The 24077-nt window shown below is 47.8% G+C and overlaps 2 protein-coding genes across 2 annotated transcripts in view; both read left to right on the plus strand.

The window, feature by feature from the left end:
• Positions 1–24077, plus strand: part of LOC309559451 (class I histocompatibility antigen, F10 alpha chain-like) — a 751751-nt gene that overhangs the window by 634747 nt on the left and 92927 nt on the right. The window lies entirely within an intron of this gene.
• Positions 14412–24077, plus strand: part of LOC309559756 (major histocompatibility complex class I-related gene protein-like) — a gene marked incomplete at its 3' end in the record, with an annotated part of 86016 nt that continues 76350 nt past the window's right edge. Inside the window, exon 1 of the mRNA XM_082263192.1 lies at positions 14412–14530. Within this exon, the coding sequence (XP_082119318.1) occupies positions 14473–14530 (58 nt within the window). The 5' untranslated portion in view covers positions 14412–14472. The remainder of the gene's footprint in view (positions 14531–24077) is intronic.

A 24077-nucleotide genomic window follows, 5' to 3' on the forward strand; every position in this document is an offset into this window, starting at 1 on the left:
CGGGTCTGCGGGCATGGTGCAGGAGAATGCGGGGCTGCGGGCATGGTACGGGAGAATGTGGGGCTGCGGGCGTGGTACAGGAGAATGCGGGTCTGCGGGCATGGTGCAGGAGAATGCGGGGCTGCGGGCATTGTGCAGGAGAATGCGGGGCTGCAGGCATTGTGCGGGAGAATGCGGGGCTCCGGACATAGTATGGGAGAATGCGGGGTTGCGGGCATGGTACGGGAGAATGCGGGTCTGCGGGCATGGTGTATGAGAATGCAGGGCTGTGTAGGCATGGTGTATGAGAATGCAGGGCTGTGTGGGCATGGTACAGGAGACGAATATGGTACAAGAGAATGAGGGGCTGTGGGCATATTACAGGAGATGCAGTGCTGTGGGCATGTACCATGCCTGCAGCACTGCATCTTCTGTAGTATGCCTGCAGCCCCGCATAATGACAGGTAGTGTGCAGTCTCACTTACCTGTTCCTAAACGGCGCTTTAGAATTTAAAAATGGCGCCGCCCGGCGCCACACGTCAACATGTCCGCGGCCGGCCTGACATGCACACTGCGCATGCGCCGCCGCCGCTCGGGAATGCTAATACATGTTCAGCTATTCCCGGAAATAGCCGAACATTTACGGGCTTTGCCGAGCGGCGGCGGCGGCGCATGCGCAGTGTGCATGTCGGGCCAGCCGCTGACCTTTCTAAGGCGCCCCTCTCTAAGTGCCGCCTGGGACCCATGGTAGGGCCGGCCCTGGTGACAGGAAGTGACGAGGGTAGGGAATTTTCACGAGGTAGGGTTTTTTAACGTTACACCGGCTCAGTCAGGTCAGTGTAAATCATTTTTTGCTTTCTGTGCTTCCCTGTCTCAAGTAATTGCAAATACTCTTTCTTATTTTACTTTTTGTATTTGTTTTGGGTGGATTGAGAAAATATTTGATCCCCTGAAAGATTTTGTTGATGTCTGTGACCCCATTGGGGAGCTTTCCCATCTCCTCTACTTCTCTTGTGTAAGTCAGTGATCTGTTGTCACTTCCTAGCTCCTTTCTAAGGAATGCCTTCTCCATATATTCCTTTGAACAATCCACCAGTGGCCTAGAGTGTCACCAATCCATTAGTGGTTTCTCCAAAAAATGATATTGGGAATTCACTCAAAAGAAAAGAACATGAAATGTTATTGTCAAATATTTTACATGCTGCTCCGGGTGAGATCAGAGCTCCACATTCCACATTCACATCTCAGGTGCTGGCGAGGTTTGTCTCCAATGAAGCAATTCATTGTACTAATAACAGGAATGCTGCACATTAACATGCAAAATAATATTCTTCCTTTATTAAAAAGGTCAGCAGGAAGAAGTTATACCGCCATGTCTCACACTAGGTACAATGTTTTCTCATAATGATAGAAAATTAGAGCATATTTCTCAAAGAAGTCTTTAGGAAAGTGCTGTTCCTGGCACAAAACCTGTCAGAATGTCAAATTAGAATTTCTTCCTGTTGGGTTTTTTTATATAACGAGGGGGTGTGGCATTACTATCGCTCGTACAATTCCATGGAATTTTAGTGGATGGCAGAATCTGGGCGGTCTCATCCTGGTATCACGGAGCCGGGGTCATGACCAGCCCAGCAGGTGAATGAACCCTCATTTCAGCCAAAACTTAGGATATCGGCTTTGGCCAGATTTTAGACACCTTAAAGGCGAGCGCACAGAATATTTCCCAAAACTCCATTATTATTAGTATTTACTGTTGTCTATTGCAAAGGTTCTCTGAAGTCAAACATGAAGATTTTCCTTTAAGGCTCCATTCACATGGCGCGTAGCGTGCAGTTTTGTGTGGGAATTCTCATGCATTTCCGCCTGTCACAAAAAGGGCGCCCATTAAGAAAATCTGTATGTAGTTGCTACTGCTCTTATTTTCTGAAGAAAAAATGCAGCTAATGTGTACTCTAATGAATGCACTGCACACTCTCCCAGCTACAAGAGCTTTATAAAACAAATAATCCTTGTGGAAATTATAAACCATTATCATAGTGGCTATTCAAGTGTGTTCTTCCAGTTATCTGTGAAAGTTTAGACACTGGGACCTACAGAAAAGACAAGGGCCATCCATACAGCGGTTGTATCCCCTGTGTAAAAAATAAAAAACCCTGCAGGACAATGGCATAATGTGCTAGTATGTGTAGCACTACTCCCTTAGGATCTGCTGAATGTGGGTTCCCCTGCGTTACCATTAGCAACAATAAGACAGTTCAACATTTTCAGAGTGATTTTGGCTCAGTCAGGAAACAGTCCGGTATCTTTGGTTTTTGTGTTTTTTTATTTAGAACTTGGATAGGAGAAGGGAATGAGTGGGATAATCCAACTTAATAGAACTATGCACAATTAGCTGGGATGACTTGAATAGCGCTGAGTGACGCTGAGTAACGCTGAATAATGCTGAATAATGCTGAATAATGTTGAATAATGCCGGCTACTGCTAGGCCGCTGCTTCACTTTGCCCTTGGCTGTGAAGTAGAATGAGCTCTCTGAGGTAAATTGTATCCTGAGGTAAACTGTACTGTAGAACAGCTGGGCACATAGGATAACATGCTGGGGAGATTACTGGCTGTAGGAAAAACGCCTGACACCAAAAACAACTGAAAAAATGTCCAGTGTGTATGAGGCCTAAATGAGAACTTAGATGGGTGGTGTGTAATGGTAAGATTGTCCTTAGTAATAATTTGAGGACACTGAACTTTCTCTTCAGAACTGTGAGCCAAGTCCTTACACAAGCTGTTGGTGGACTGAGCTTCATAATAACACTTTGAGGAGATTAATCTTCCTCCTTGGACATCCAAACAAAGTTCTTTCCCTGAGAAATAAATGGACTGAGCTCTTCAGGACATCAGACACAATGTGGTTGGTTTACTAAAGGCAAATAGACTGTGCACTTTGCAAAGCGCAGTTACATAGTTACATAGTAGGTGAGGTTGAATAAAGACAATAGTCCATCCAGTCCAACCTGTGTAGGTGTGTGTGGCTGTAATCATCTCACATAGCCCTGAATGTTCTGATCCTTGAGATGTACGTCTAAGAGTCTTTTGAAAGCCACCATACTACCCGCAGAAACCACCATTTGTGGTAGAGAATTCCACAATCTTGTAGCCCTAACAGTAAAGAACCCCCCACGTTGCCTGAGGTTAAAACGCTTCTCCTCTAATCGCATTGTATGCCCTTAAATCCTCATGCAATCCCTTCGACTTAACAGCTTTTTTTCTAAGCTGAGATCCCCATTGAGATATTTAAAAATTGCTATCATGTCCCCCCTCAGGCGTCTCTTCTCCAGGGAGAATAAATCAAGCGATTGCAGACGCTCTTCATAATTAAGCTCCTCCAATCCCCTAATTAGTTTAGTTGCCCTTCTCTGGACTCTCTCCAGCTCCAACACATCCCTCCTGAGGACTGGCGACCAGAACTGGACAGAATACTCCAGATGCGGTCGGACCAGAGTTTTATAAAGTGGAAGGATTATAGTCTTATCTCTGGAATGCATCCCTTTCTTTATGCATGCTAATATTCTGGCGGCTTTGGCAGCTGCCGCTTGACATTGCATACTATTGCCTAATCTATCATCAACCAAGACTCCCAGATCTTTCTCCATTTTTGATTCCCCCAAGGCAGTGGTGGGAATCACAAATTTTAGTAACTAGTTTTGACTTTCCCAGCAGAATGACCAGCGTGCCCCCTTTCAATGCACAGTGACCAGCGTGCCCCCTTTTAATGCAGAGAGACCAGTGTGCCCCCTTTCAATGCAGAGAGACCAGCGTGCCCCCTTTTAATGCAGAGAGACCAGTGTGCCCCCTTTCAATGCAGAGAGACCAGCGTGCCCCACTTTCAATGCAGAGAGACCAGCATGCCCCACTTTCAATGCACAGTGACCAGCGCTGCGTGCCCACCTTTAAATGCAGAGAGACCAGCGTGCCCCCCTTTCAATGCACAGTGACCACAGCATTGCCCCCAATCATTGCAGAGTGCCCACAGCATTGCCCCCAATCATTGAAGAGTGCCCACAGCATTGCCCCCAACCATTGCAGAGTGCCACAGTATTGCCCGCAATCATTGCAGAGTGCCCACAGCATTGCCCCCAATCATTGCAGAGTACCCACAGCATTGCCCCCAATCATTGCAGAGTGCACACAGCATTGCCCCCAACCATTGCAGAGTGCCCCAGTATTGCCCGCAATCATTGCAGAGTGCCCACAGCATTGCCCCCAACCATTGCAGAGTGCCACAGCATTGCCTGCAATCATTGCAGAGTGCCCACAGCATTGCCCCCAATCACCGCAGAGTGCCCACAGCATTGCCCACAATCATTACAGAGTGCCCACAGCATTGCCCCCAATCATTGCAGAGTGCTCACAATATTGCCCGCAATCATTGCAGAGTGCCCACAGCATTGCCCCCAACCATTGCAGAGTGCCCACAGCATTGCCCGCAATCATTGCAGAGTGCCCACAGCATTGCCTGAAATCATTGCAGAGTGCCCACAGCATTGCCCCCAATCATTGAAGAGTGCCACAGTATTGCCCGCAATCATTGCTGAGTGCCCACAGCATAACCCGCAATCATTGCAGAGTGCCGCAGTATTGCCCGCAATCATTGCAGAGTGCCACAGCATTGCCCTCAATCATTGCAGAGTGCCACAGTATTGCCCGCAATTATTGCAGAGTGCCCACTGCATTGCCCCCAATCATTGCAGAGTGCCCACAGCATTGCCCCCAATCATTGCAGAGTGCCCACAGCATTGCCCCCAATCATTGCAGAGTGCACACAGCATTGCCCCCAACCATTGCAGAGTGCCACAGTATTGCCCGCAATCATTGCAGAGTGCCCACAGCATTGCCCCCAACCATTGCAGAGTGCCACAGCATTGCCCGCAATCATTGCAGAGTGCCCACAGCATTGCCCCCAATCACTGCAGAGTGCCCACAGCATTGCCCCCAATCATTGCAGAGTGCCCACAGCATTGCCCCCAATCATTGCAGAGTGCCCACAGTATTGCCCGCAATCATTGCAGAGTGCCACAGCATTGCCCACAATCATTGCAGAGTGCCACAGTATTGCCCGCAATCATTGCAGAGTGCCCACAGCATTGCCCCCAATCATTGAAGAGTGCCCACAGCATTGCCCCCAATCATTTCAGAGCGCCACAGCATTGCCCCGAATCATTGCAGAGTGCCCACAGCATTGCCCGCAATCATTGCAGAGTGCCACAGTATTGCCTGCAATCATTGCAGAGTGCCACAGTATTGCCCGCAATCATTGCAGAGTGCCACAGTATTGCCCGCAATCATTGCAGAGCGCCACAGCATTGCCCCCAATCATTGCAGAGCGCCACAGCATTGCCCCGAATCATTGCAGAGTGCCCACAGCATTGCCCCCAATAATTGCAGAGCGCCACAGCATTGCCCCCAATGATCATTGCAGAGTGCCCACAGCATTGCCCCCAATAATTGCAGAGTGCCCCAGTATTGCCCCCAATAATCATTGCAGAGTGCCCACAGCATTGCCCCCAATCATTAAAGAGTGCCCACAGAATTGCCCCCTATCATTGCAGAGCGCCACAGCATTGCCCCCAATCATTGCAGAGTGCCCACAGCATTGCCCGCAATCATTGCAGAGTGCCACAGTATTGCCCGCAATCATTGCAGAGTGCCACAGTATTTGCCTTTTGGCCAATCAGGAAGCAGGAGGACCCGCTCCCTGATTGGCCAGGAGGAGGATCCATGTGACAATAGCGAATTTTCATTCGCTATTGTCACAGAATGGGCGGGCTCGGCCTCGGGGCGCACTGCTCTGCTGCTCCCTGGCTGCCAGCTTAGAGGGATTCAGCCAGTTCTGCGAACTTGCAGAAAGTTTGCAACCGGTTCCATAGAACCGGTGCGAACCGGCTGAATCCCACCACTGACCCAAAGGTTCCCCTCCTAATGTGTATTGTGCTTTTATGTTTCCAGACCACAAGTGCAAAACCTTACACTTCTCCTCGTTAAACCTCATTTGCCAAGTCGTTGCCCATTTCGTTATTTTGTCCAGGTCATTCTGTAGGATATCTGCTTCATGCTGTGCAGTTATTGCCCTGCCCAATTTTGTGTCATCTGCAAAAACTGATATCGAACTACTGATCCCGTCCTCAATGCTGTTTATGAATAAATTGAACAAGGTTGGTCCCAGGACTGAGCCTTGGGGCACCCCGCTTGCCACCTCAGACCAGTCTGAGTATGCGCTGTTTATTACCACCCTTTGGACACACCCTTTTAGCCAGTTCCGTATCCAAGAGCAAACCCTGCTGTCGATACCTGCAGACCTGATTTTATAAATTAAGCACTTATGGGGAACTGTATCAAACGCCTTAGCGAAATCTAAGTAGACCACATCCACTGGTCTGCCCCTATCTAGCTCACAGCTCACCTCCTCGTAGAATGTTAAGAGATTGGTTTGATAAGAACGCCCATTTGTAAACCCGTGCTGATTACTGCTGATGATGTTGTTGTCTTTAGCAAACTCTACGATATAGTCCCTTATCATCCCCTCCAGAAGTTTACATACTATTGATGTCAAACTGACAGGCCTATAATTTCCCGGGATATGCCTCTGACCCTTTTTAGAATATCGAAATCACGTTAGCCTTCCTCCAATCCCCTGGTACATCTCCTGTCCTAATACTGTCAGCAAAGATCAGGAACAATGGTCTAGATATAACCATACTGAGTTCCTTGAGTACTCTCGGATGTACGCCATCCGGGCCTGGTGATTTGTTTGTGTTAAGTTTATCCAGCCTTTCCCTGATTTCACCCTCTGTAAGCCATAGTGGCAAGTCCTGTGTATTACTACTAACCATACAGTCATGGTCAGTGTACCCCTCCATTTCCTGTGTAAAGACTGACGAGAACGGTTGCTTTTTCAGTGTCCCCTGTAACCATCCTCCCATCATCGTTGATTATGTATGCAATATGCTCAGCCCTAGCTTTTTTGCTGTTGATATATTTAAAGAATTTCTTTGGGTTTTTTTTACTATCCTCCGCTATTTGTCTCTCAAAGTATATTTTAGCCATCTTGATTTCGTGTTTACTTTTCTTATTTGCCTCCTCGTATTGGTCGAAAGCCGATACTGTGCCCTCTGATTTATATTTCCTGAAGGCCAATTTTTTTCCCCTAATAAGTTTTTTAATGCTATGGTTTAGCCAGCCAGGTTTGGCTTTGTCTCTTCTAAATTTATTTCCCATAGGAATGCACTGCAAGATGCATTTGCTTAATATATTCCTAAAGCATTCCCATTTTTCCTCTGTGGTCAGGGATCCCAGAGTTTGGTCCCAGTTTACCCTTTCCATCAAGGAGTATAATTTTGGAAAGTTTGCCCTTCTGAAGTTTAGGGTTCTTATGTTCCCCACTTGCCGTGTTATATTGTTATTTACACTAACTGTGATCATCCTGTGATCGCTAGAGCCCAGGTTGTCCTTGACTCCTACCTGCGAGATTAGGTCTGGGTCATTAGTGATCAATAGATCCAAGACTGCATTTTCTCTAGTCGGAGAATCCACCAACTGTGACATGTAATTATCCTGTAAGGTTTCCATGAATAGATAGGCCATCTGTGAGTGTGTAGTCCCCTCTTCCCAGTCAATGTCGGGATAATTGAAGTCCCCCAATATGATGACTGATCCTAGTTTTGCCACTTTACCCAATAGTGCTAAAAGTTCCAGCTCTACCTCCTCCTCTTGTTTAGGTGGCCTATCGCAAACCCCCACAATTACTTTTCCCTTTTCTCCTTCCCTATGGAGTTCCAGAGTTGTATAAAGTACTCGAAACCCATACTTGAGTAAAAGTACAAGTGCTCGATCAAAAAGTGACTTGAGTAGAAGTACTAAAGTATTCAACATTTTTTGTACTTAAGTATTGCAAGTAGTTTTTTTTTTAATTTTGCTACTCAAGTACTGAAAGTAAAAGTACCAGTAGTTTTGAAAAAAAATTGCTACTCAAGTACTGAAAGTACAAGTACTGTGTTATATAGTTATTAAAGAAAGAAGTCAAAAGTTTGAACATCATATTGTTTTTTATTATTTCAAATGCAGCTTTTATTTATACATACAGTAGCATTTATTTTCGTATGCGCTGATAATACACATGTTTTGAGCTTCATGAAACCTGCCATCTACTGTTCTGGCAGTGGTAATTTTTATAATAGTAACGAGTAACTATGCAGCACAACAAAAAAAATATTGGAGTAGAAGTATTGAAATCATCGAAAAAATGTAGTGAAGTACAGTAAAAGTGGAAGTAGGAGAAAAAAATTCTACTCCAGGAAAGTACAGATACCACCTTTCCGTACTTAAGTACAGTAGTGAAGTAGTTCTACTTAGTTACTATACATCTCTGTAGGAGTTCTACACACACGGATTCTAACTCCATACTCATCCCTTCCGTAATGTCACTCCTCTGTATCACCCTTACATTGTTCTTGACGTATAGACATACCCCTCCCCCTCTTTTTCCTACCCTGTCCTTCTGGTACACCGAATACCCTTGGATATTGGCCAGCCAGTCATGAGAGGGGTGGAACCAAGTCTCTGTTATTACCACAAGGTCTATGTCCTCCTCATGTACTAACATTTCCAACTCATCCATTTTATTAGCTAGGCTCCTGGCATTAGCATATACCCCTCTTAGTTTTACGGAAGTTAAACGTGATTGGTGGTTATGTTTATTCATGTTTGGTCTGAGGTTTTCCCGCACAGACCTGCCAATTGACGTTATGGCCCTAGTGTCGCTGCTGACTCTAATACTAGCTTCAGTCCTTTGCTCCCTCCTGACTGACTCTACCTCTGAGCCCTCCCCCCCATCTCCTAGTTTAAAAGCTCCTCCAACTAGATGGCCATCTTTCTCCCCAAAAGAGCTGTACCGTCCCCATTAAGGTGCAACCCATCCTTACTAAAGAGCCGGTAGCCGACTAAGAAGTCAGCCCAGTTCTCCAGGAACCCAAACCCCTCCTTCCTACACCAATTCCTCAGCCACTTGTTAAGTTCCCTAATCTCCTTCTGCCTCTCCTGTGTGGCTCGAGGTACAGGCAGTATTTCAGAGAAAACCACCTTGGAGGTCCTATTCCTCAATCTATTACCTAAGTCCCTGAAATCGTTCTTTAGGATCCTCCACCTTCCTTTTACTTTGTCATTAGTGCCCACATGCACCATGACCGCTGGGTCACCCCCAGGCCCGCACAATAATCTGTCTGCCAGATCCTGAGTCACGGCCCCCATTCTTCCTGGAGCCGCCCCTCCCCTGGTAGCCGGGGGAGGGCACCTGCTCCAGCACTGCCACCCCTGAGTTGATATCCCTCTCAACCTGCAACTCGGCAAATATGTTAGGGTGTACCAACTCAGGGCTGGCCTCCCTGACGCTCTTCCCACTAACCTTCCTAACGGTCACCCAGCTGCGTACCTCTGCTGCTTGCGTCTCCTCTATTCCTCCCTCCTCTATGCTGGCCCCTGCCAGCGCCTGATGGGTAATGTCCAAGCTCCTTTCCAGGTTGTTGATACAACGCAGTCTTGCCACTGTGTTTTCTAGATCCACGATGTGGGCTTCCAGAGCAACAAGTCGCTCACATCTTGCACAGCAGTATTCGCCCTCGATTTGTTCATCAAGGAACTCATACATGCAGCAAGAAGTGCACTGAGTGGCATCCGCAATCCTGTCGGACATTATTACCCACTACTCTATGGGGATAAAGTTAATGACCTGCTCTTCCTTACCTACACTACCTCTATCGCCCCTGGTACTAAACCTGGGGTACTCACCAGTCGCTAATATACTAACCAGTCGCTAAGATACTTACCAGTCGCACAGATACTTACCAGTCGCAAAGATCCTCACCAGTCGCAAAGATACTCACCAGTCGCAAGATACTCACCAGTCGCAAAGATACTCACCAGTTGCAGATACTCACCAGTCGCAGATACTTACCAGTCGCAGATACTCACCAGTTGCAGATACTTACCAGTCTCAGATACTTACCAGTCGCAGATACTCACCAGTCGCAGATACTCACCAGTCGCAGATACTTACCAGTCGCAGATACTCACCATTTGCAGATACTCACCAGATACTCACCAGTAGTTTTTGTACTTGTATGTAGTTTGTACTTGTAGTCCCCCACCAGCCCACCCCCCTACCAGCAGATCAGTTGCTTCCTACTTACATCTCTCGGTCAGGTCCAGGTCCTGTCAGGTCCTTGTATCCGCCCGCTGCTGCTCTGTCCCCGCTCTGTCGCCACTGCTGCTCTGTCCCCGCACTGTCTCCCTGGTCCGAGGCACCGAGGCTCCTGCACCCGGCCCCCGGCTTCCTAGTGCGGCTTCCCCCGCTCCCCCCTGCACGTGCTGCTCGCGGCTCCTCCTCCGATCCTCCTCCACACACACACACAGCTCACAGCTCCCCTCGCTGTGTGTGTGCTGTGGATCACTCGCAGCTTCCGGCTTCCGGCTAATCAGCAGTGCTTCCGCTTGTGCCCAGTTGGTCCAGAGCTTAGTAAATGAGCAGAAGCTCTGCTGACTTCCATCATCCAATCATGTGCAAGCAAAAATGCTGTGTTTTTTTTCCTTGCACATGATTGGATATTATTTGCAAAGTGAAGCTTCTCCTCATTTACTAAGCTCTTTAGCAAAACGCACTTTGCAAAGTGCACAGTCTAGTTGGCTTTAGTAAATCAACCTGTTTGTCCCCTGTAAACACACTGACTCTAGTATAAGAAGGATGGCAGCAGCACACAGTCTCTAGGATCTCTCTCACCACTCTGTGCTCACTAATGTCCTTGGAAAATTGGTTGTCCTCCAGGGCCGCTGATAAGGCAGTACTGTGCTGTTGTACTGGGCCCAGGCCTCATCAGCTAAACAGGGGGGCCGGGGGCAGCTTTATTGTTAATTTCTGCCTAAATAAATAAAAGGATTTTACTAGACCATGCCTTCTTTCCTACTTGCTTACCAGGACTTAGATTACATTTCATTGAGCCCCATCATTTCTGGCTATAGGCGGATAAAGTGGGTGCCGCTGTTCGGGGTTGGAAGGGGTCAGGAAGGCTGTACAGGGCATCATGATCTCTACAGCAGCCCTGGTTGCCTCTTTCTAATTTCCTCAGCACTTTCACCCAGTGGCACCAGACTAGATCCTCAGACGACAGTCCCTCAGTCAGCTTCAGCAACTCTCAGCAAAGCAAAGTGAGGCCTTGATAACCTGCAGGCACATGATAGAATGGCCTAGGAGGCTAAGTGCCTTCATATCGTGTGCACTTCCCTCACTGTGTTATAAAAGCACTGCACTTGCAATCTGCAGTGGGTGTCAGTGCAATGCTAATGACACCCCAAATGGAGGTGTCACATACACGGTATTTGACTGCACCAGATTGCATGGGACAATAGTACCGTGCCATCCAGTTGCTGTGCATGCACTACTTTTGGTGCAGTCTGGTGTGATTTCAGTCCATTCAAATAAATGGTCTGAAACCGCACTGCACCCGGATTGTATGTGAATTGTACAGGGACGCAAGAACCTTCCTGTGAGATTCATGAGGTGAACTGACCCTGAAACAGAGGAGTGGTGGACATGTGATTCTGAAATGCTGGTTATAAATGGTTCCACAGAAAACCCCATGGGCAGCCAGTGTGTATATGAATTACTGTCATCTGAACTCTCATCAGAAAGCACAGATCATATACACTGTACAGAGCCAATCAGAGTGACTCTGTACCTTGTGACTGCTGTCATGACCAATCACAATGATTGCAAATGTACAGTTTACATTTAAAGTGGTATTGAATTCAAAAATTTTAAAAACACAGACAGGGAGGGTTTTTATGGGAGATGAGACCTGATGGTCTCTTCTATCAAAAGTCCCCCCACCTGTCAGTGGTAATGTACACTGAGCTGTGCTTGCACACATCAATGTATCTTATGTCACCAGATCTATGCCACGGTGATGTGGCTCCTAACGTCATTGCAGCCTGGCCATTGAGGATGAACACACAGAACCTGTAAGAAAGATTGGGGGGAAGATGGAAGTAGCTGGGATCGGTGATTGAGCAGCACTAGAGGGCACATTATGGAATAACCCACCTAGGGGCCCCTTTTAGGTAAAAAAAAAGTTTCCATCCCCTCCCCCTCACTAAGGAGGAAGAGGATTTATCAATAAAGAATTGTACGCAGATTTAAGGTGGAGGGTTTAACCTCTTCCCATCCAGGTCACAGTAATGTTACTGCTGGTGGGATGTACAGGCACCGCCACATACATGTACTGTATGTCAGCAGCCAGTTTCCGGGTTTAGGGCACGCATGCCGATCTGTACTGTGAATCGCTACAGCACAAGTTTGTCAGCCGGTCCTGGCCAATGATTTTGGTTGTGGACCTGTTGATCTGCTGTAGCCAATCACAGCACAGAGTCCTGTGTTTACAAACACACAGAGCTCTGTGCACAGTTCAGTAACCTGGCTATTTCCTAAAAGAACTGCCAGATGTGTTAGCAGCACATATTACACACATTACACTTGTTAGGCACACAGTTAATCCCTTGATTGATATTTGATGTTAACCCCTTTCTAGCCAGTGTCATTAGTACAGTGACAGTGCACAGTTTTATATCACTGTATAAGTGTCACTAGTGATGTCAGTGTCAGTTAGTGAACCTCCAAGCGAGGATCTGTTAGTGCTAGATTGTCCACCACACTATCACAGTCCCACTATAAGTGTCTGATCACTGCCATTACCAGTATAGTGTCATAGCTTGCTTCAATTCCAGTATAAATACCAGAGTTTGTAGAGGCTATAACTTTTACACAAACCAATTAATATACACGTATTGTGATTTTTTTTATTTATTCATTTTGTTTTTGTTTTTTTTTACCAAAGAGGTAGCAAAATACATTTTGGCCTAAATTTATGAAGAAATTAGATTTTTTTTAAAAACGTTTTTTTAGTAATGTTTTATAACAGAAAGTAACCAATATTGTTTTTTTTTTCCTAAATTGTTGGGCTTTTTTGTTTATATAAAAAAAAAATCCAGTGGTGATCAAATACCATCAAAAGAAAGCTCTATTAGTGTGAAAAAATTAATATTTAAATAATTAAATTATATGGATGTAATTTGGGTACAATGTTGCATGACGGAGCAATTGCCAGTTAAAGTAGTTCAGTGCTGAATAACAAAAAATGTCCTGGTCATGAGGGGGTAAAACCTTCAGAGGGTCAAATGGGTAATTGATTGTTGGATTTTTTTAACCCTTTTACCCTCCCCCCCCCCCCCCCTCTGTACATCTCATCTCCATTCTGTCTTTTTATGTCAGCTGTATATTATTGTCTCTGTCTCCCCAGTCCTCCACCTTAACCCCTTCATCTCCATCCTCCCACTGTATGTGACCTGTAAATTAACCCCTTCACTTCCCCCTCCCTCTGTATGACCTGTACATTTAATGTGCTCTATCTAGTGTACTATGACCAAGTTCCATGTTTTTAACTACCTCAATGCCAGCATGCTTCTTCATTTCCCCAAAAATTGTGGCAAAATGAGATCACCTTGGGGTGTCTACTTTCCAAAAAGCGTCCATTCCTGGTCTGTTATTTCCCTCCTGGAATTTCTATTTGATGTGTTTATATCAGAAAGTTAGGGAAATCTTTTTTCTTTTGTTCTTTTTCTTTTATATAATAATAAAAAAATAAATAAAATCCACCAAAATAAAGCTCTATCTGTCTAAAAATGATATAAAATGAATGTGGGAACAGCGTTTCATTACTGAGTCATTTTAAAAGTATCCCAGCCCTGGAAAATGGTCTGGTAATGAAGGGTTATGACAGGCTGGTACTCAAGTGGTTAATCTGGCCACATATGTTACAATCTGATCTCACAATCTCCTTCTTCTAACAGTTCTGTAGATTTACCTTCTTTCTGATTGGATACAAATTAAATTGTTTATACACTTATATTACTAACCACTCCCATCCTGGTAATGGGCACTAATAGGTGACCCCCATTTCCCAGCATTGTCCTGAGTGTGTCTGTATGTCAGTGGGGGGTCATTAGATTGTAAGCTCCTTCTCTGGTGTAGAATGGTGTGGAGGGTTCTCTGTAGATCAATAAGTAGAGATCCCTCCTGTGATTGGTCTCTGGGATTTCCTGTGGATCTCTCCCATGCCCGGTATTAGGAGATGATTGGGGGGATTTGGGGGATTCCTAGAATTCTATTGGTGGAATGTCTCCAGATTTCACTTTCACTTTGTGGCTTCTCATCTCCAACCTTCGTTCTGTTATTCTGCCCGGTAACTGCTGATCCTCTATGTAATAATTTTCCTATTGGATAGAGAGGAATATTCCTCCAATCAGCACAGAGCTCCGCCTTCCTGTACACAGAGTGTCCTGAGCTGGGTGAAGTGGAAGGTGTCGTGTTTTGGGGTCTCTATAGAGGAGAGCGGGGAGGATGAAGATGATGACCCCCCTCATCCTGATTATTCTGGGGGTGTCAGGGGTGGAGTGTGGTAAGTAGAGGACAATATAGATGACATCTTGTCAGTGGGGGAGGGGGGATGTATAGAATGGTAGAAATCAATGTTTAGTGATAAAGGTAGAAGTATTGTGGAAGTGACAACCATGTCCTGTCTGTGTGAAGATGACAATACGGCTCTCCAGGCTCTGAAGGATCTTTATTGATCTTGTGTACGGAGCTGATGATGGACGGAGAGGTCGGGGGGTCAGAAGACATTACAATGTATCAGCTGACAATACATTTCACCTTCTCACTCATCACACCTATTTCCTGTTATACATCTCATCCTGGAGGGGGCGCTGTGCTCAGTCTCATCCTGGAGGGGGCGCTGTGCTCAGTCTCATCCTGGAGGGGGCGCTGTGCTCAGTCTCATCCTGGAGGGGGCGCTGTGCTCAGTCTCATCCTGGAGGGGGCGCTGTGCTCAGTCTCATCCTGGAGGGGGCGCTGTGCTCAGTCTCATACTGGTGGGGGCGCTGTGCTCAGTCTCATCCTGGAGGGGGCGCTGTGCTCAGTCTCATCCTGGAGGGGGCGCTGTGCTCAGTCTCATCCTGGAGGGGGCGCTGTGCTCAGTCTCATCCTGGAGGGGGCGCTGTGCTCAGTCTCATCCTGGAGGGGGCGCTGTGCTCAGCCTCATCCTGGAGGGGGCGCTGTGCTCAGCCTCATCCTGGAGGGGGCGCTGTGCTCAGCCTCATCCTGGAGGGGGCGCTGTGCTCAGCCTCATCCTGGAGGGGGCGCTGTGCTCAGCCTCATCCTGGAGGGGGCGCTGTGCTCAGCCTCATCCTGGAGGGGGCGCTGTGCTCAGCCTCATCCTGGAGGGGGCGCTGTGCTCAGCCTCATCCTGGAGGGGGCGCTGTGCTCAGCCTCATCCTGGAGGGGGCGCTGTGCTTAGTCTCATCCTGGAGGGGGCGCTGTGCTCAGTCTCATCTGTCAGATGGGAAACATAACTAAAAGTAAAACTTATTTCAGATTTGGATGGAGTGGTGAGGGGTTAGAGCCTCTGTCAGGTTTATATTGCTGTCTGTGTCCCCGTTAGGTAGATTCACCCTCTCTATGTGTCCTGATCACCAATGTCACCGGGAATAAAACTGAGAAGCCATCTAACATTTTGTGTTGTCAGGAGATCAGGAATAGAGGAGAAATATTCCAATGGGGTCACTGTGACCTCTAAACCAGGATTTCCTCTCCCTTCCAGTTGAGTCTATAGGACAGGAAGTGAGGAGCAATTCTCCTAACGAGACACAGATGGAGAAATACAGAGGTCAGCTAAAATAAAAATAGTTTTGGCTCTAGGTATTCTTTAAAACTCAACTTTTTCTGTTTCAGTTTTGGAGAGATCAAGGAAGGGTTAGGACATCTGGCAGCATTTTATTGCTCTTTGTGCTACTATGAGAGAGATTTTCCCTCACTTCCTATCCAAATGATGGGTGTCACACAGAGCAGGAAGAGAACATAAATCTCTCTATGGGGACACAGACTGTTTAACCTCTTCTCTATCAGAGCAATTTTTACATTTTTCATGTATGTTAGTATTAATATTTTTTGCTAAAAAGTCACTTTAAACCCCCAACAATGATATATTTTCTATGAGCAAACGGCATTTCCAAATAAATGATGGCAGATGTAATTTCTTATGTCACAAAATGTTTTTGCAACTGTTTAGCAAACGCATATTTAAAAAAAATATATATATAAACTAAAATTAATTTTAGCACAAACACAATATAATACTCAATGTTTGATAATATATAAAATATAGGGTTGTGGTGAATAAATATATACTATATATACCATGTCTAAAAAGTGCTGACATTCTTATAGATCCAAAATCTCTCCATAAAGAGGACCTGTCATGTCTTATTCCTATCACAAAGGAGGTTTATATTTCTTGTGATAGGAATAAAAGTGATAAAAAAAAAATAAAGGGACAGTGTAAATAAATAAAAATGTTAATGTTCCCCCTGTCCCCCCCCTGGTCACACACAGAAGTGAACACATACGTAGGTCACGCACACATATGTAAACGGTGTTCGCAGCACACATAAGGAATCACCACAAGCGTTCTAGTGAGAAGAATAATTCTAGAGCTAGACCTCCTGTGTAACTCTAAACTGGTAACCACTGCTCCATTTTATTCTCTAGGGCAGGGGTGGGGAACCTTTTTTCTGCCAAGGGCCATTTGGGTATTTATAAAACCATTCGGGGGCCGTACAAAATTATCACCTTAAAAATAAGCCTGTTATATTTGGTCAAACATTTAATTATCTCACCCCTAATGTGATGGCTGCAACTGCTTCTCTTTGGGGTGAAGTGTGTGATGTTAGCTGGTATTGATGATGTTGCTACTCGCAACAGGTTTTCCAGGTTTGCATCGGTCAGTCTGGAGCGCAGAGGACTTTTTTGTGTTGGTAAGTTTTGAAAAGAACTGCTGGCAGGTACTGCTGGTGGGTACAGCTGGCTGGTACTGCTGGTGGGTACAGCTGGCTGGTACTGCTGGCTCAGGCTGGTACTGCTGGCTTGTACTGTGCTGTGAGTACTGCTGGATGGTACTGCTGGCTCAGGCTGATACTGCTGTGGGTACTGCTGACTCAGGCTGGTACTGTGCTGTAGGTACTGCTGGCTGGTACTGCTGTGGGTACTGCTGGCTCAGGCTGGTACTGATGGCTGGTACTGTGCTGTGGGTAGTGCTGGCTGGTACTGCTGGCTCAGGCTGGTACTGCTGGCATGTACTGCTGGCTGCTATTGCTGTGGGTACTGCTGGCTGGTACTGTGCTGTAGGTACTGCTGGCTGGTACTGTTGTATGTACTGCTGACTCTGGCTGGTACTGCTGGCTCTGGCTAGTACTGCTGGTTCTGCTGTGGGTACTGCTGTGTGTACTGCTGTGAGTACTGCTGGCTCTGGCTGGTACTGCTGTGTGTGCTGCTGGCGGGAAATGCTGGCTAGGAGAAGTGTAGCAGAGCCATGGTGGAGGAAGAGGCGATGTTTCCTGTATTGGTCACAGGTGCATTTGATATCACTCCGCCTGTGACTCACTCAGACTGTCAGAACGGAGCAGGAACTATACAGGAAGCATCAACTCCATTCTGACAGATCAGCTGAGAGACACAGACTCAGCTGCATGGGGGACCGGACCAGATGACTTCGGGGGCCGCATACGGCCCCCGAACCATAGGTTCCCCACCCCTGCTCTAGGGCCTCTGCCTAAAAATATATCATATTTGGGAGTTCTGAGTAATTTTCTAGCAAAAAATAAAAAAAAAGTCCTGATTAATACATGTAGGAGAGAAATGTCAGGATTGGGCTGGAAGAAGTTAAAGAACAATAAAACCCGACTGACATTCTAACCCTTCCTGACTCCAACCAAACTTAAAAAAAAAAAAATGTTCCTATAGAGCTCTGCTTTAACCTCAATTTTAAAGTTTATGTTACCCCCAAAATTCATATCAGCCCTATGTGTCTGTGTCTTCATGTTATTAGTGATCACTGCAGCCGGTTATTTATTCTTTTCTTCTTATTTGATCCCGCCACTTGTGATTGGTTCTTGCGCATTATCTGGTGATCCCGCCACTTGTGATTGGTTCTTGCGCATTTTTTAATGTGCTGCAAAATATTTCCAACACCCATTGCAGTGCTTTCATTTTTCTTTTCTATTTACCTTCCATGCTATTGTTGTGCTCTGCAGCAGGCTATGATGTGTAATAGAATGATAAAATGTGCTGTGCAGAAATACAACATGTCCCATTATTCTCATTGCACAACAACATAATACTTTCCTGGGAGATGAAGAAATAGTATTTGGGGCAAATCTCCTTGTCCTTGTGTTGGGACTGTGCTGGGTAATGCTGCATTAGGGTCCTTTCACACGGACGTTCAGTTTTCTTCTTCAGTTCAGTCACTGTAAAAACGGACACGGATGTCAATTTTTGTATCCGCCGACGTCCGTTTTTGCATCCGCCGACGTCCGTTTTTGCATACGCCGACGTCCGTTTTTTGTCCGCCGATGTCCGTTTTTCGTCCGTTTATATCCTTTTTTTTCATATTGCTATACATTTTCCATCCGTTTTTCTTCCGTTTTAGATCCGTTTTTCATCCTTTCTTTTTTTTTCATCCTTTTTTATTATTTCCCAAGTCCCTTTGCACTTCTCCAGCATGCATTGGGTTTCCCATGCTGCTTTGTGGTCACAGTGAAAGACACAGTGTGTTTCCTGTGTGTTCTTGCGTCTTTCCTGCGTCTTTCCTAGCAAAACAAGCAATGGCCCCTTCCAGATTTTGGGATGAGGTGACATGCCTCATGCTCATGTGTTACGTGAGGAGAGTGGAGAGCCGGAGGAGGAAGATATTTCTGAGAAAACGTTGCATCTATTGGAAGAGTCCCTCTGAGGGATTTTTTTCTCTACACTTCGCCGATTTGAGACGTTATCCAGTTAAATTTTTTAATTTCACTAGGATGTCTGTAACCACCTTTGATTTCCTCCTGGATAAATTGTTAACAAGTCTTCAGCGAATGGACACGAATATGAGACGCTGTGTGCCTCCAGCGGAGCATCTTCTAGTCACGCTCAGGTAAGCCAGCTGCTGTTGTCATGCTAATGTAAAGAGTCCCCCAACTCACCTGTTGCTATAATTTTAACCACTTCCCTACCGTGCACTTTAACCCCCTTCCTGCCCATCCCAATTTTCAACTTTCAGCGCTCTCACACTTTGAATGACAATTGCACGGTCAAATAGAGCTTTCTTTTGGTGGTATTTAATCATCTCTGCTTTTTCATGTCTTACAAAAAAAAGGAAAAACAACATTTCTCTTACGTCCTCCGACAGTTGCCGCCTCTTCATATTCGTCACAATGGGGTAATTGACCTTTGCTCCGTAGGAGTAGCTAGGCAACAGAATATGTCAATATTAAAGCTTTTAACATATCCCACCCCCAGGGGGTGGTCCCCTCAGTCAATACCCTCCTACTTCCTGTAACCATACCTCAGTTTCATTGTCTGGCTTGTCAGGAGTAGCTGGATGTTTCTATGCTGGTTTCTACATTTGGTCTCAGCCTTTTTCTTCTTTTTTGATTTTATTTGAGTTTTTTCTCTCTCTCTTTACTTAGCTGTTACTTTTGTCAGCTTAGTTAGTTCCTCTGATGAAGAGGATCGTGCAGGCTGGGTCTTGGGCTGACCCCCCTGGTCGCAGGTTGTGGGCCAGTGGCTTCCCAGCCTGCCATCGAGCATTCAGTCAGGTATTTTTCCTGGCATATGTGAACGACCCATCCCTGTTCGCTGCAGGGATGCTATGGTGAGGTGGCTACCTCACTGGACGCCATGCGGTTTCGCACCGCGGTTCTGCTGCGTCCTGACTGCGACTCTCCCTGTCCCATGTGCAGTGGCTTGATCGCTTGTGCGGGTTCCCTACGCCATTCAGGTAAGTGTATTCTGTGTGGGGACCTGTCTGTGTAGTGGGTGTCAGTCTGGGACTGTGTAACCTGCATGCCTGTTCACACTGTTTGGCTCCCTGTCTGTTTTACTGCTGCTGTGGGCTACAAGGAGGGGGGCTGTTTGTACACTGGTCAGTGTTAAACCTGTGAATATCTGTGTGACATGCTGTATGATTATGGGACATGATTTTACACATGTTGGTGCATACATGCGGCGGCCGCTACGGCGGTCCGCCATTTTTATTATAGCTGCAGACGTGTGCTGGCCATATCTGTGTGATAGGAGCGGCGTTTTTGGCGCCAAGCGCCGCCATTTTTGCGGCGATCACTCGGGCCGCATGTTAGCGCTGCATGCTCTGCCTTTGCTAGTCCCTCACCGGCGGCCATGTTTGTGGAGCCCTTCATAGGCTTTATAGGAGCGGTCTGTGTTACAGCACTTCCTTTTCCTGAGCAACAGCGATCGGTGCAGCAGCCTGAGTGGTCTCTCCAGGTTATCTTCCTTATTCCTGTATTCCCTGCCTAAGTTTTGTGGTTATCCCTGTGGGGGTCGGTGTGTGCTTGTGTGCGGTGGGCTGCGCTCGCCGCGCTGTTAAAGGGGCAGTACTCCTTTTTCTGCCTACACACTTTTGGGGGCATGGATTCTCAGGAAAGCAAATTTCCTCCCACCTTAGTGGGGGGCCAGGGGACTGCTGCTGTTTCCCCCGCGGGGGGTGATTTGGCTACTGTAGTGGCTAACCTTGCTGCTCAGGTGCAAATGCTGGTGGCTGCTCAATCCACTAAACGGGCCAGAGTTTCAATTTCCTCTGATTCAGAGGGTGATGGTGATTGGGGCTGCAATGTCTGGGGTCTCCTTATCAGGGTCCCGTTCGTTCCTGGATCTTGTAGGGTCTGAAGTGGAAGCTGAGGTTGAAGGGGTTGATAATTCCCCCCCTGGCTCGTCTGAAGAGCTTGCACTCATGGATGAATTGGTTGCTTCTATCAAACAAACGCTGCGTTTGCAGGATGAACCATGTCCTCCTGCTGTCTTGGCCGCTTATTGGATGCAGCGAAGGCGCAAATCATCGCAGGTTTTTCCTTGCACTGAGGATTTTCAGCGCGCTGTAAGTGAACAATGGCGCAATCTACGGAAGCCTTTTGCTGTGCCAAGTAGGTTCAAGCTGCGTTATCCTTTCACACCCGCTACTGATGAACGTTGGTGTGTGCCACCTCCGGTGGATCACGCGGTGGCGGTTTTGAACAAGTCCACTGCGATTCCTGCTAAGGATACCCCGGTGTTCCGGGATCCCACGGACAGGAGGCTGGAGTCTCTTGCCCGTCATACTTATTCGGTTACCGGTTCTATGCTGAAAGCTATTTTTGCTTCACTTATGGCAGCTCAGGCTGTCGCGGATTGGACGCAGGTGCTTAGGCGCGTCCTGGTGGCTGACTCTGCCCCTCCGGCGACGTTGGCTATGGTGGATCAGATCCATCAGGGTGTCATGTACATGTGTGATGCGGACTTGGATATAGTCCCATTGGCTGCACGTGTGCACAGCGTGGCGGTGTTGTCTCGCCGCCTGATTTGGCTGAAGTGTTGGTCTGTGGACCAATCTTCGCGCAAAACCTTGGCTAATCTACCCTATACGGGATCTCGCCTTTTTGGCGAACCCTTGGATACGCTGAAAAAAAGGGATCACGGGTGGTAAGAGCACGCTCTTGCCCCATTCCCACAAGGCTAAGGTTGCTCCTGGTAAGAAGCATGCTTCTTTTCGACCCTCTGAGGGGTCCTTTCGTGCCTTTCGGTCGCACTATAAGGGCAAACCCTTCAAAGGTCAAGGTTCCCAGAAGAAGCCGTGGACAGGTAAGCAGAAGTCCGGCCAGTCCGGATCCGCTGCCCATAACAATGCGGCCTGAAGGGGCGCCCTCACCCAGGTCTGGGGTGGGGGGACGTTTGCTCGGTTTTCTTCAACCCTGGTTGGCCCGTGTTCGGGACAGGTGGGTTCAGGAAATCATTCGATCTGGCTACAAGATCGAGTTTCTCTCTCGGCCGGCGAGCAGATTTTTTCCCTCAAATCTTCAACTGTCTCCAGAGCGGTTGCGGGATCTGCACCTGGCGGTGCGGGACCTGCGGGCCCAGGGAGTAGTGGTTCCGGTGCCTCTCGGGACAGATTTCGGGGGTTCTATTCCAATCTGTTCACCGTGCCCAGGAAGGAGGGCAAGGTGCGTCCAATTCTGGACTTAAAGGCTCTGAATCGCTTTGTGCGGGTTCGCAAGTTCCACATGGAATCCCTGCGGTCGGTGGTGGCTGCCCTGGTTCCGGGGGAATTCATGGCCTCCATCGACTTGAAGGATGCTTACCTTCACATTCCGATTTTCGAGGGTCACCAGAGGTACCTTCGATTCGCCATTGCGGAGGATCACTACCAATTCGTGGCGCTACCCTTTGGTCTCGCTTCGGCTCTGCGGGTGTTCACCAAGGTGCTTGCACCAGTTCTGGCTTTGTTGAGAGCCCAGGGCATCTCTGTCCTGGGGTATCTGGACGACATTCTGGTTCGGTCTGCAACCAGTCAGGGTCTGGTGAAGGACCTGTCCGTCACGATGCAGACTCTGCAGGAGTTTGGTTGGACGATAAACTTTACAAAATCAACGCTGTGCCCGTCTGTTCGTCTTCCTTACCTGGGAATGATCCTGGACTCGGTCCAGGCGAAGGTCTTCCTGCCGGACGACAAGCTCAGGACTCTTCAGGAAGAAGTTGGGTCCCTCAGGGACGATCCGTGCTCGTCACTCCGGACGTGCATGCGATGTTTGGGATTGATGGTCTCGGCATTCGAGGCGATTCCCTTCGCCCAGTTTCACACGCGGGGTCTCCAAGCGGAGATCCTGTCCAGGTGGGACGGGCGACCGCAATCTCTGGATCTCCAAATTTCATTGAGCCATCGCACCAGAAGGGATCTTCTGTGGTGGCTCCAGTCCCCGGCGGTGTCGGGGGGCAAGTCTTTTCATCCTCTTTCATGGACGGTGGTCACCACGGATGCCAGCCTGTCGGGCTGGGGTGGGGTTCTGGGCGTTCTGTCCGCCCAGGGAACTTGGTTGGTGGAGGAATCCTCCCTCCCGATCAACATTCTGGAATTGCGAACGATAAATCTCTGCCTTCGACGTTTGACGGACAGGCTGCAGGGCCGTCCGGTTCGGGTGCAGACGGACAATGCCACGGCGGTGGCCTGCATCAACCACCAAGGGGGCACCAGGAGTGCCCGAGCTGCTTGGAAAGTGGCCGACATTCTGTCTTGGGCCGAGATGCACGTCCCGGCGATAACGGCGGTTCACATTCCTGGGGTGGAGAACTGGCAGGCGGATTATCTGAGTCGCCAGTCCCTGGTCCAGGGGGAATGGTCCCTCCACCCGGATGTATTCCAGATGTTGTGCGCGAGGTGGGGTCTTCCAGAGGTGGACCTGTTCGCGTCTCGTCTGAACAACAAGGTGGAAAGGTTCGTGGCAAGGACGCGCGATCCTCGGGCAGACGCGTCAGACGCGTTGGTGGCTCCGTGGCATCAGTATCGACTGATGTATGCATTTCCACCGATTCAACTGCTGTCCAGGTTCCTTCGCAGGTTGAACTCGGAACCGCACATGGTGATTCTTGTGGCACCGGACTGGCCTCGCCGGTCCTGGTACGCAGACCTCGTAAATCTGGCGGTCGACGCCCCGTGGCGTCTGCCTCTTCGAGAAGATCTTCTGTCTCAAGGACCGATATTCCATCCTGCTTTACAGTCGCTGGCTTTGACGGCCTGGCTGTTGAAACCGAGGTCTTGAAGGATAGGGGTCTCTCCCCTGAGGTCATTCACACTTTGATCAACGCGAGGAAGTCTTCCTCTGGGAAGGTCTATTACCGTACTTGGAAGGCCTATTTTGCCTGGTGTGAGTCCAGGAGGTATTCCCCTCGCACATACTCGGTGTCTAGGGTGTTGTCCTTCCTTCAAACGGGTGTTGACCAGCGTTTGGCGCTGGCTACGATCAAGGGTCAGATGTCTTCGCTGGCCGTTCTTTTTCAACGTCCTGTGGCATCTAACTCCTTGGTTAGCACTTTTGTTCAAGGGGTGCGACATCTAGTCCCTACTAGGAGGGAACCTTTGCCTCCCT

The sequence above is a fragment of the Pelophylax lessonae genome (assembly GCF_965119305.1).
Source record: "Pelophylax lessonae genome assembly, chromosome: 7".
NCBI lineage: Eukaryota > Metazoa > Chordata > Amphibia > Anura > Ranidae > Pelophylax > Pelophylax lessonae.